The sequence below is a fragment of the Capra hircus genome, chromosome 1 (assembly GCF_001704415.2).
Source record: "Capra hircus breed San Clemente chromosome 1, ASM170441v1, whole genome shotgun sequence".
Lineage (NCBI taxonomy): Eukaryota > Metazoa > Chordata > Mammalia > Artiodactyla > Bovidae > Capra > Capra hircus.
Window position 1 is genome coordinate 108,387,113 of NC_030808.1, and position 11,347 is coordinate 108,398,459.

The 11,347-nt window shown below is 44.8% G+C and overlaps 1 protein-coding gene across 1 annotated transcript in view; it reads left to right on the forward strand.

Moving 5' to 3' along the window:
* Positions 1 to 11,347, forward strand: part of RARRES1 (retinoic acid receptor responder 1) — a 41,286-nt gene that overhangs the window by 24,529 nt on the left and 5,410 nt on the right. Inside the window, exons 2-4 of the mRNA XM_018048385.1 lie at positions 1,869 to 1,931; positions 4,278 to 4,461; positions 7,412 to 7,548. Of these exons, the coding sequence (XP_017903874.1) occupies positions 1,869 to 1,931; positions 4,278 to 4,461; positions 7,412 to 7,548 (384 nt within the window). The remainder of the gene's footprint in view (positions 1 to 1,868; positions 1,932 to 4,277; positions 4,462 to 7,411; positions 7,549 to 11,347) is intronic.

Sequence of the window (11,347 nt, forward strand, 5' to 3'; positions counted from 1 at the left end):
CTCCCCAGATTAAGTGCCCAGCACACATGTGCTCCGGCCACATAGGAAAGCTGCGCTGTGTGGCTGTTGATTTATCCTGTCCACACAGGGTGCAGGTTTCCGGTCAGGCTGGACAGGATGTTTAATTTCCTTGTATCTCCCTGGTGCCTGGCATACTAGGTAGCAAACAGTGAATGGCTGAGAAGACAGACACATGTGTATGAATTTTGTAATTCGTATGAATATGTAAGTGAAATCAGTGTCTCAGCTTCCACCAGAACTTGTTTTGAGATTGAAAATGAGCCCTAAGCAAACAGCTCTCACGCATGGGCTCTGGGTGCCCCTTGACCCCCAGCAATATCTATACATCCGCACATTTAAATATTCCTAATGTAAACAATTGCCATGAATCCTCACTCTCCATTCTCCAGTTTCCCAGAATTTATTTTTTTTTTTAAGTCTGTGATAGGAATGGATGATATCTACTTAAAATAACCATGCTTGGTGGTTGTGTTCCTGGGCTGAAGTTCACAGGAAGTGGAGGAAATTCCCTGGTGGTCCAGTGGTTAAGACTCTGCTTCTGCTGCAGGGGTACATGAGTTTGATCCCTGGTTGGGGAACTAAGATCCCGTGTGGCTGTGTTTCCGCCTCACCCCCACCTCCCACAAAAGGGAAATGGCGGTTTCCAGAATAACTTAACACTGTGTGGAATAACTTCAGCTCCGGGTGGCAGAAGCTCCCTTTCTTCTCTAGAAAACATCCCTTTTACTGAATGATCATTGTGCTCTTTAAAAAAAAAAAGTGATGGCCAATAACAAAGTTCTTCTGAACAGTCTAATGGGCTTCAGTAATATGGATATGTATTCTCTAAAGCTCTGCATTGGAATCAGTTCAAAGGTTTAAAAAGGCTAAACATGCATTTCCAAAGTTTAGAAGCATGCCTACTTGTGAAGCTCCAAAGTGAAGACCATGATTGTTGTGGTAACTCAGCCTGCCCCAGGCTCAGCCCGTCACAGAGCTCCCCAACCTCAGGCCTCCCGTGCGGGTCCACTCTGCCCCCGCTGCATCTGGGTGCTGCTTCCGCACTGTCCCTTTGACCTCCACTGAGGGCTCCTCCCCTAGATGCCTTCCTCAACCCCCACTCTTTCTTCGCTTACCACCTGGAAACCCATCATTACTGGCTGCATCTTTGTCCCCAGATCTTGTTTTCAACTGTGAGCGGCAGGAGGGGGAGCTGCTGAGGCCTGGTGCCCAGCACAGGGCATGGAGGGGCACTGGTGGTTGGGGAAGGAGGGAACCCTCTCCTCAACCCTGTGTGCTCACGTCTGTTTCTCCTCCAGCTGCTCCCACACAGCCAGCTTCTAGCATCAGGACCAGTTTCCCCCTCTCAACCTTCCTGTTTGTGAGCAGCTGTCAAATCAGCAAGCAGAGTGGCATGATCAGACCAAAATTTGAGATCTTTTCTCCTGGTTAAAAAAAAAAAATCGGTTTTATTCAGGTGTAAGTACTACAGCTTCCATTTGCATGTCATGTTATCCCAAGAGAGTAAGCGGTTGTTGTTCAGTTACTAAGTCTTGTCTGATTGTTTGTGATTCCATGGACTGCAGCACGCCAGGCTTCCCTGTCCTTCACCATCTCCCGGAGCTTGCTCAAACTCATGTCCATTGAGTCGGTGATGCCATCCAACTATTTCATCCTCTGTTGTCCCCTTCTCCTCCTGCCTTCAATCTTTCCCAGCATCAGGGACTTTATCAATGAGTTGACTCTTTGCATCAGGTGGCCAAAGTATGGAAGCTTCAACTTCATAATCAGTCTTTCCAATGAATATTCACGTTTGATTTCCATTAACAGAACTTCCACTTGGCTAAAATTCCATTTCTGTGCTTCAGGTTAATCAGAAGAAGGAATATAAATTTGACCTGGTGTTTACCACAGAATTCTACAGAGCAGAGGTAAGCTGCCATGGTTCGTGAAGTGTCCCATTAACAACTTTTATGGATTTTTTTTTTTAAGTGAGAATCTTAATATTGGGTTGGCCAAGAAGTTCATTTGGAGTTTTCCATAATACACGAACAGACTTTTTGATCAAACCTGTATATAGAGGCCTGGAGATTTACTTGTGTGTGTGTGTTTTTTTCTGTCCTGCTTCGTTTTCTATTTGTTCTCAAGAACCGAAGACTAGAGCTTGGCAGGACAACTTCATGACCTTAAACAGGGTTGCTCTGAAAACAGTCCACAGAGCCATCTTTGTCGCTAGGAGGGTGTTTCGCGCTCTAGCATCCGCAGCCCCTCCCGCACATCTCAGAATCCCTGGAGTGACTCACTTCTAAATGCCAGCCTGCTCTTTTCCTGTCAGCTGGTGACATTTCCCATTAGTGGGCTGGCATAGCGGGAGACCATCTCCGGGAGCTGCCCTGAGCAGGGGTATTCTGTAACCCAGAGCAGCCTGTCACCCTGCAGGCACCTTCAACCTCTCCAGCTGTGACCCAGCAGGCCGTGATTCTCCAAGTTTCCTTTCCCCTGCTGTCAAGAAGAGAGTTAACAGGAGATCCAGACAGAAATCAGAGCCAGATGAACTTCCCAGTGCTGGGCCGAGCTGGGAGGCATCAACCAGAACCTGGGTGGAGGGAGCAGCCCAAAGCCCTCTATGCGGCACTGAGTCAGGGCTGCAGGGGTGGGCAGGCAGCACCAAAGTGTCTCAGGGAGGCAGAGCTTCAGAGAAGGCAGGGCCTCTCCAGTGGTGGCTTCTGGAAGAAAGCTTACCAGTATTCAGAACTGACCGGACAACAGTACGCCAACTTTGCTTATTAACCTGAGAATTAACATTTTATTAAAGCATAAGGAGGGTGCTTTTGGTTTCTGTGTTGCCAGCGGAGGTGTTCAATTAAAGCAAAAGGGAAAATGATTACTAGATTATTTTGACCTGCTGTGCTTCTCTGAAGGGCATGGGGAGCTAATGAGGGCCTGAGGAGAGTTCTTTCATCTTCAGGCAGCTGCTTTGATTCTGTGGGGCCAACTGGGGGGGGAAAGAAAAATAAAACAAAAGGGGACAACACCCATTTCCTTTCCCCTGCTTTGGAAATAGCTTTGACCTCAAAGGAGCCCACGTGCCAGCCCTGTCTTTTGCCCTTGATAAGCCTCTTCACCATTTCCCTGCATGGCACTGATGATTAGGAAAGCCTATTGCAGTTTTTGTGGGTTTTGGGGCTTTAGTTCTAGGAGGGGGAGCTTATTAGGTAAATCCAATCTTGATTACAATTTGTTTGTGGGCTTTTTTTTTTTTTGGTTGTTTTAACCAAAAAAACAAAACTGGGACTCCACCCAGTTCAAATAACTGTAAAAGGGAAAAGAACTTAGTTAGTCAACTGACCAAGTTGTTACAGGAGTTTACTCGGGCCATGAACTTCCTCAAATCATAGGCCCAGTGGATGGTTTGAGCGAACATGCATTTTTCTGAGAAGCAGTTCCTTGGCTTTTATTGTTAGATTGAGGAATCAGTGACCTTAAAGGGTAAAGAACTGTCCTAGAAATGAGTCGTGCACTTGATGTCTACTTAAAGCATCCAGCTACCCATTTCCACGTTTCTCTGGGTTACAGAGTAAGTGAGGGCAATCCCAGAACACTCAGAGTGTCCAGGTTTCAGTGTGAGTATAAGCCGACAGCCCTCAGTCACGTGGATAGTTGGAGCAGCCCCTCAGGGGTGGTTTGTGCTTCTGCTTCTTCCAGATTAGATCTCGGGGCTCTCCAGAGCTAGGGCCCCGGCATCACAGACACAGCTCAGGTCCTGGCTGACCACTTACCTACTAGCTGTGACACGTGGAGGAGGTTCCTCTTTAATCGTCAGTCTTAATCTGTAAATTGGAGTAAGAGGACCAAATTCATCAGGCAGCATGATGGTATTGTCACTTGTGTTCATGGAGATCAGTTTCCTCTTGGTCAAAGTTTGCAAGCTTGAGTTCCAACTGAGTATTACATTGGTCCCAGAGAGGAAAGTACCTGTCTTAGAGTTTTGAGCTGAGCAGCACTCACAGCTGTCAGTGAGTATTTCTTTGGAAAATGCCCAGCCTTCTTTCCTAAGGGCACCATCAGAAAGCAGGAATTTAAGAGACAGCAAAGGCTGAAGATTGTTGTGTTTAGTGTGAGCCCCAAAATCACACTCGACAAAGCAGAACACTACATACACAGGCCAGGGCATACCTGCCATGTATGGGGAGCTCCCCTGTCTTGTGTTTGTACGTTGGGGTGGGTGTGAAAGTGATGAGGAACCATCCTTTTTAATTCCAAAATCTTTATTTCAGGAAGGTGAGAAACGTCTGGGAACATGTTCTGCTCAAGTATTTTTCAGGAATGATAAACCCAGACCAGCTGTTAATGTGACATGTACTCAGCTCATTAAGAAGGAGAGGAGACAGGAAGAGGATTACCAGCTCTACAAGCTCATGAAGCAGCTTAAAAGCCCCTTGAACGCAGTCAGGATTCCTGGTATATACCCATCTCTGGAATGTCTGTGTTCAGGAATGTGTGTCATTACTAAATCTCAAGAAGAATGATCATCTAAAAGTTTATCTCCCAAATGGCACTTTAACGACAGAAGGTGGTTTACCTCATTATTTAAACAAAATTCAGAAGAGTCCTTTTCCGGTTCTCCTCCTCCATACAAGATAGTGACTCCATCAGGAACTATCTGTGCCCCTTTCACCTGCCCACTTCCATCCCAGACGCGGGCAGGGCAAGAGCTTGACTGCAAAAGAGGTGGAGGTCTTTGTAACAGGACCCACACACAGAGGTGCAGTTTTCAGGGTTGAGTCCAGGAGCCGAGGAGACGTTTCTAGAGGTTTCTAGTGGTGGTTTTGGGAACTTGAAGTGATGAGACCCTATCCAGGGCCTTGGCTATGCCCAGCATCGCGTTCTGCACCAGGGCTGGGCAAGTCGACTGTCTTGGGGCCTTGCTGGGAGGCTGTAGTGGAGTCGAGCTGATCTCATTTTAGGTCCAGAGCTAATGGGCAGTGGTGCCGTCTCTTCTGAGAAATGAACCTTGCCTCTCCAGTGACTCAGCTGAAGTGAAGCAGAGCCCATTTGCTCTGGCACTCAGAGACTGGGCACTTACCGGCAAATCCAATTTCCAAAACCGCAAAGTCATCTCTGCACCTGCACTTAGGCATTAGACTTGACATCTGGCCACCACAGTGCTCCCTGTGTCACTCTCTCTCAGCCTGCTCATTTGCCCGGAGGCTGAGAGAGACCCATTTCAGCGTGGAGGCCCTGCCGTCTCCATTCATTACTGCATCTGTGTCCCTCCATTATAGGGGCCGAGTGTTCTGACAGACCTGGAGGTAGGATCCTGCTCTTTGTGCTTCTCAAATGCAGAGCTTGGATCATTCTCATTATAGGACTCTGGCAACTTGGATTAAATCCCGTTCCAAAGAATCAGAATCGCATACTGTAGTAGAATTTGCTTATATTTAACTGCCTGAAATAAGGGGACCACTGACTAATACTTACAATCTAGTTTTTTAGGGATTAATCCCCTGCTTAGCTAAGTGCAAATGGGAAGAAAAGGGGGCTTCCCAAGTGGCGCTAGGGGTAAAGAACCCACCTGCCAATGCAGGAGACATAAGAGATGCAGGTTCGACCCCTGGGTCAGGAAGATCCCCTGGAGAAGGAAGTGCAACCCACTCCAGTCTTCTTGCCTGGAGAATCCCATGGACAGAGGAGCCTGGCGGGCTACAGTCCCTAGGGTCTGTAGTCCCAGGCGAGAGTACTGGAGTGGGTTGCCATTGCCTTCTCCATGTGTTGCTATGAAGATTCAAATGATTTAATAGAGGGCATGTTTTCATCAATGAAATCTACAAGTTCTCTTGTCACTTTAAATTCAGCAGAGACATTTAATGGTACTATTTATAGCCTGTATATATAAAATTACCTACTTATAACTGAAAAGGTTTGGTTTTGGATAAAGTGAATCAAAATCCATGTTGGAGTAGGCAATTCAACTCTCAGCAGATCCCATTATTTAGTTAACCCAGGGTTTTTGACTGTTGAGCAGTTTTCTCTACAATTGGTGAGTGAGAAGATTGAATCCATCTTATGATGTCCTTGCTCTGCACTGTTTTTCCCCTAAAAAGTAATTGTCTAGTTTTCATTATAAGTAAAAAATTTCACCTTTTCTAATTTTATAAACTTCCTATAGATGAGGCCAATATGTTACATCTAAAAGACTGGGGAATAACCAGCTAAAGTCCAAAGTGACTCTGCATCAGTGCTACCGAATTCATGCTGGACACAAATTCGGTTGCTCTCACTATTCACAGTATTTTGTATAACTGATTTTTCTTCTGTGGTTAATTTGTTTTGATCTCAAGATTTAAACTCAGAGTGGCACTGTAAGATGAAGGGAGTCTTTCACTCTTTCTCACATGCGTGCGTGCACACACACACACACACACACACACACACACAACAAGAATTCAAGGCTTAGCTCAAATCTCATCTCTGTGACATATTCCCCAACTTCTTCAGCCCAAAGAAATCTCCCCGTTTCCTGTGCCCTCCTCTCCTCTCTAATCTTCCCTCTCTTAAGAAAGGTGTCAGCTGCCTTTCTACACTGTCATCAGGAAGAGGTAGGGTCTCTCTTTGTATTGCCTACAGCACCCAAGCAATCAATGAATGCCTTCTGAACTGATACTGTTATAAATCAATCAAGTTCTACCAACACAGAGCAGAATTTATGCGAAAGATTATTTTACCAAGAAGGGTTCGTTTCCTAAGTAAGCTGTCACATATTAAACTATTATTAGGCTTTAATACAGACCAGGAATATCTCTTTCAAACTACATAAATGATGGTCAATGAACAGCTCATAAATAACTTGCTAAAATTAGAGTTCCTAAAAGTCACAAAAGATAATTAGTCATTGTTTCCCTACCTATCCCAATATCTGATATTAAGTAGTTTTTTAAAAATAAATGCTGAATTTAAAAGATTACAGTCCCAAAATCAATACCACAGGAAAAACCCACTTGATTTTTTTCATTTGGTCAAAAAAAAAAAAAAAGTGACAGATGCTGCCACGGATTGGCTTTAATGCCTGGGATCAGAGAAGGACAAAGACATTTGCTGGATTGGTGAAGACCAGCACATTCACTGTAGAACACAAGTAGAAAGTGATGTGGAGAATATAACTGATAGATATTCCCATCTAATTAAAAGATTGAGGATTTTTAGATTAATCATTACAGCTCTTAGTTTGCATTTATGTAATACAGCAAGTAGCCCTTAAACTGTTTTATAGTAGCTTTACTTACCAGGCAAGGTGAAGCATGTAAACCTCTATACAACATAGACACAGATACGAGTCCTGTTTGACTACTGAAACTTCTAAACTTTTGTCCCATAAATGTCTTAACACGAATGCACTTTGTTTTTCCTTCAGATAGTCATGGATATATTGCTCCATCCCTGAGACCCATCTGGAACCTAGCTTTTCTGGGCAGCTCTTACGTGATGTGGCAAAAGACAACACCATTTCTACACTACTTCATGTCACAGATTAGCAGTGTCAAGCAGTGGGTAAGAAAAACAAAAAAAAATTAACTTGTAACCCAAGGGAGACAACCAGTGCAATGTTCTTAGAAAAAATTAAGATGAATTTCTAGATTTGTGGCAAGAGTTTTAACTGCATTTCATTCACTCAATTAATATGTGAATGTCAGGTACTCTTTTGGGGACTGAGGATATAGCAGTGAACAAAAGACTCAAATGTAGCTGTCTGTATTGGGACTAATTCTAGGGAGAGAAGATGGTGAACCAGTAAACAAGAAAATGTGTATCAAATGGTGATAAGGGCTATGGAGAAAAATAAAGTAGGGAGAAGGGAATGTGGGGTATTGAGAGAATTATACTTTAGTCTAAAATACTGCCCCTCTAATTTGAGCAGAGGTCCAAAAGTGAGAGCAAGCCATGCCCCCAGAAGAGAAGGGGTTTCAGGCGGAGGGACCCGAGGCGGCAGTGTGGCTGATGGGCTGGATGAGTCCACACGAGGCCTGGGAGGCCATCAGAAGGACCTTGTCATTTACTTACTACAGGACTTTTTAGCAGAAGAGTGACAATCTGACTTCCAGATTGGATCATTTTGGCTGCTGTGTTGAGAACAGACTAGACAGACAAGGGTGGAAACAGGCAGAACAAGAGAGTGTTGCAGTGACCTAGGCAAAGTCTGCTGGTAACTTGCATCAGGGTGGCAGCTGTGGAGGTGGTGAGAAGCATTTGGATTTTGAAGACGGACTAACAGTATTTGTTGATGGGCTGAATGTGGAATGACTGACAATGAGAAAAGTTGAGGATGATTCTTAGGATTTGGCATGAATAACCAGAAGGCTACTTTTCATTTACAGAGGAACAGATTTGGGTAGAAATTAGCTTAATTTAGTAGTAGAGGTTTTTCTGAAATCCTCTTGCTTTTTCTATGATGCAATGAATGTTGGCGATTTGATTTCTTGGTCCTCTGCCTTTTCTAAATCCAGCTTGAACATCTGTTCACGTACTATTGAAGCCTGGCTTGGAGAATTTTGAGCATTGCTTTGCTAGCATGTGCAATGAATGCAATTGTGTGGTAGTTTGAACATTCTTTCGCATTGTCCTTTGGGATTGGAATGAAAACTGATCTTTTTCAGTCCTGTGGCCACTGCTGAGTTTTCCAAATTTGCTGGCATATTGAGGGCAGCATTTTAACACCATCATCTTTTAGGATCTGAAATAGCTCAACTGGAATGCCATCACCTCCACTAGTTTTGTCTGTAGTGATGCTTCCTAAGGCCCACTTGACTTTGCACTCCAGGATGTCTGGCTCTAGGTGAGTGATCAAACCATCATGTTTATCTGGGTCATTAAGATCTTTTTTTTTTGTATCAGTTCAGTTCAGTCGCTCAGTCGTGTCCGACTCTTTGTGACCCCATGAATCACAGCACACCAGGCCTCCCTGTCCATCACCAGCTCCCGCAGTTCACTCAGACTCACGTCCATCGAGTCAGTGATGCCATCCCCCATCTCATCCTCTGTCGTCCCCTTTTCCTCCTGCCCCCAATCCCTCCCAGCATCAGAGTCTTTTCCAATGATTCAACTCTTCGCATGAGGTGGCCAAAGTACTGGAGTTTCAGCTTTAGCATCATTCCTTCCAAAGAAATCCCAGGGCTGATCTCCTTCAGAATGGATTGGTTGGATCTCCTTGCAGTCCAAGGGACTCTCAAGAGTCTTCTCCAACACCACACTTCAAAAGCATCAATTCTTCAGTGCTCAGCTTTCTTCACAGTCCAATTCTCACATCCATACATGACCACTGGAAAAACCATAGCCTTGACTAGGCGGACCTTAGTCGGCAAAGTAATGTCTCTGCTTTTAAATATGCTGTCTAGGTTGGTCATAACTTTTTTGGTATAGTTCTGTGTATTTTTGCCATCTCTTCTTAATATCCGCTTCTGTTAGGTCCATACCATTTCATTCCTTTATTGTGCCTATCTTTGCATGAAATATTCCCTTGGTATCTCTCATTTTCTCAAAGAGATCTCTAGTCTCCTATTCTATAGTTTTCCTCTGTTTCTTTGCATTGTTCACTTAGGATGCCTTTCTTCTCTCCTTGCTAGTCTTTGGAACTCTGCATTCAGATGGATGTATCTTTCCTTTTCTCCTTTGTCTTTTGCTTCTCTTCTTTTCTCAGCTATTTGTAAGGCCTCCTCAGGCAACCCTTTTGCCTTTTTGCATTTCTTTTTCTTGGGGATGGTTTTGATCACTGCCTCCTGTACAGTGTTATGAACCTCCATCCCTCGTCCTTCAGGCACTCTGTCTAGCAGATCTAATCCCTTGAATCTATTTGTCACTTGTACTGTATATCATAAGGATTTGATGTAGGTCATATCTGAATGGCCTAGTAGTTTTCCCTACTTTCTTCAATTGAAGTCTGGATTTTGCAATAAGAAGTTTATGATCTGAGCCACAGTCAGCTCCCGGTCTTGTTTTTGCTGACTGTATAGAGTTTCTCCATCTTTGGCTGCAAAGAATATAGTCAGTCTGATTTCGGTGTTGACCATCTGGTGATGTCCATGTGTAGAGTCTTCTCGTGTTGCTGGAAGAGGGTGTTTCCCATGACCAGTGCATTCTGTTGGCAATACTGTTAGCCTTTGCCCTGCTTCATTTTATACTCCAAGGCCAAACACAACACAGAAGGCTTTCAAAGCCACGAGAGTGGATGAGATCGGAAAATGGATATAGACAAAGGTCATGTAAGGATTGAGTCCTGAAACACTTCTAACTTTAGAAGTTGGAGATAGTAGAAAAGAAAGTCTTTCAAGGATGAGGGTTGATTGTATCAAATGTTCCTGGGAAGACAAGGAAGATGAGGCCCAAGAATTGGCCATTTGATACAGGCAGTTGGCAAGCTTATCAAGCGTTGTCTCACTGGCACAGTGTGGGTGAACTCTTGACTGGAGCAGGGTAAGGAAAGAATGGGAATGGGAATGGGAATGGGCACTCCTTGTCTCAAGGAATTTAGCTATAAAGGGGAATTTTAAAAAAAGAGACTAGCACTGGAGGGTGGGTCACGTGGGTTTTCTGTTGTATTTTCAGGTTGGGAGATTCAGCAACATATTTGTATGTTGATGAGAAAAATCCAATAAAGAGGGGTGAAGTAGAACTTGTAGGGAAGAGAAGGAAGACTTGATGGAGTTAGTATCTTTGGAGAGATATAGAGAGGATAAGGTCAATCCAGGAGAAGACCTTGGTCAAGGGCACAGGGTTCCCCTGGAGGAATGCAGACAGATGTGGGGCAGGTGCTGCTGGGAGGGCTGATGTCATGTGGCAGCTTGTGGAAGTTCTGTTGTCTCTTCTCAGTGAGAAATGAGGGAAAGTCACCAGCTGAGAGCAAGGATGAGACAGGAGGTGATGGGGTGTGTGTGTGTGTTGGAGGGCAAGGGGGAGTCTTGGATTTGAGCATCACACAGCTCTGCAGGCCCTAGGCCTGCGGTCATGAACTGAAATTAGGGCCAGTCTTCCTCAGCTGGTTGGGTGTTCTCTGGTGGCTCAGATGGTAAAGAATCTGCCTGTAGTACAAGAGATCTGGGTTTGATCCCTGAGGAGGAAATGGCAACCACTCCAGTATTCTTGCCTGGAGAATCCCATGGACAGAGGAGACTGGTGGGCTACAGTCCTTGGTTCGCAGAGTTGGATACGACTGAACGATGAACACTTTCACGCTGGGTGTGGACATGGAGAAGGCTGAGTGGGGGTTTTCTCAGCCAGTTGTGATGTGCAGGGAGGGGAGGGGCATTTCCAGAGTAAACAATATCAACTATTCTGCAAGAGGCAAGCTGGGCCAACT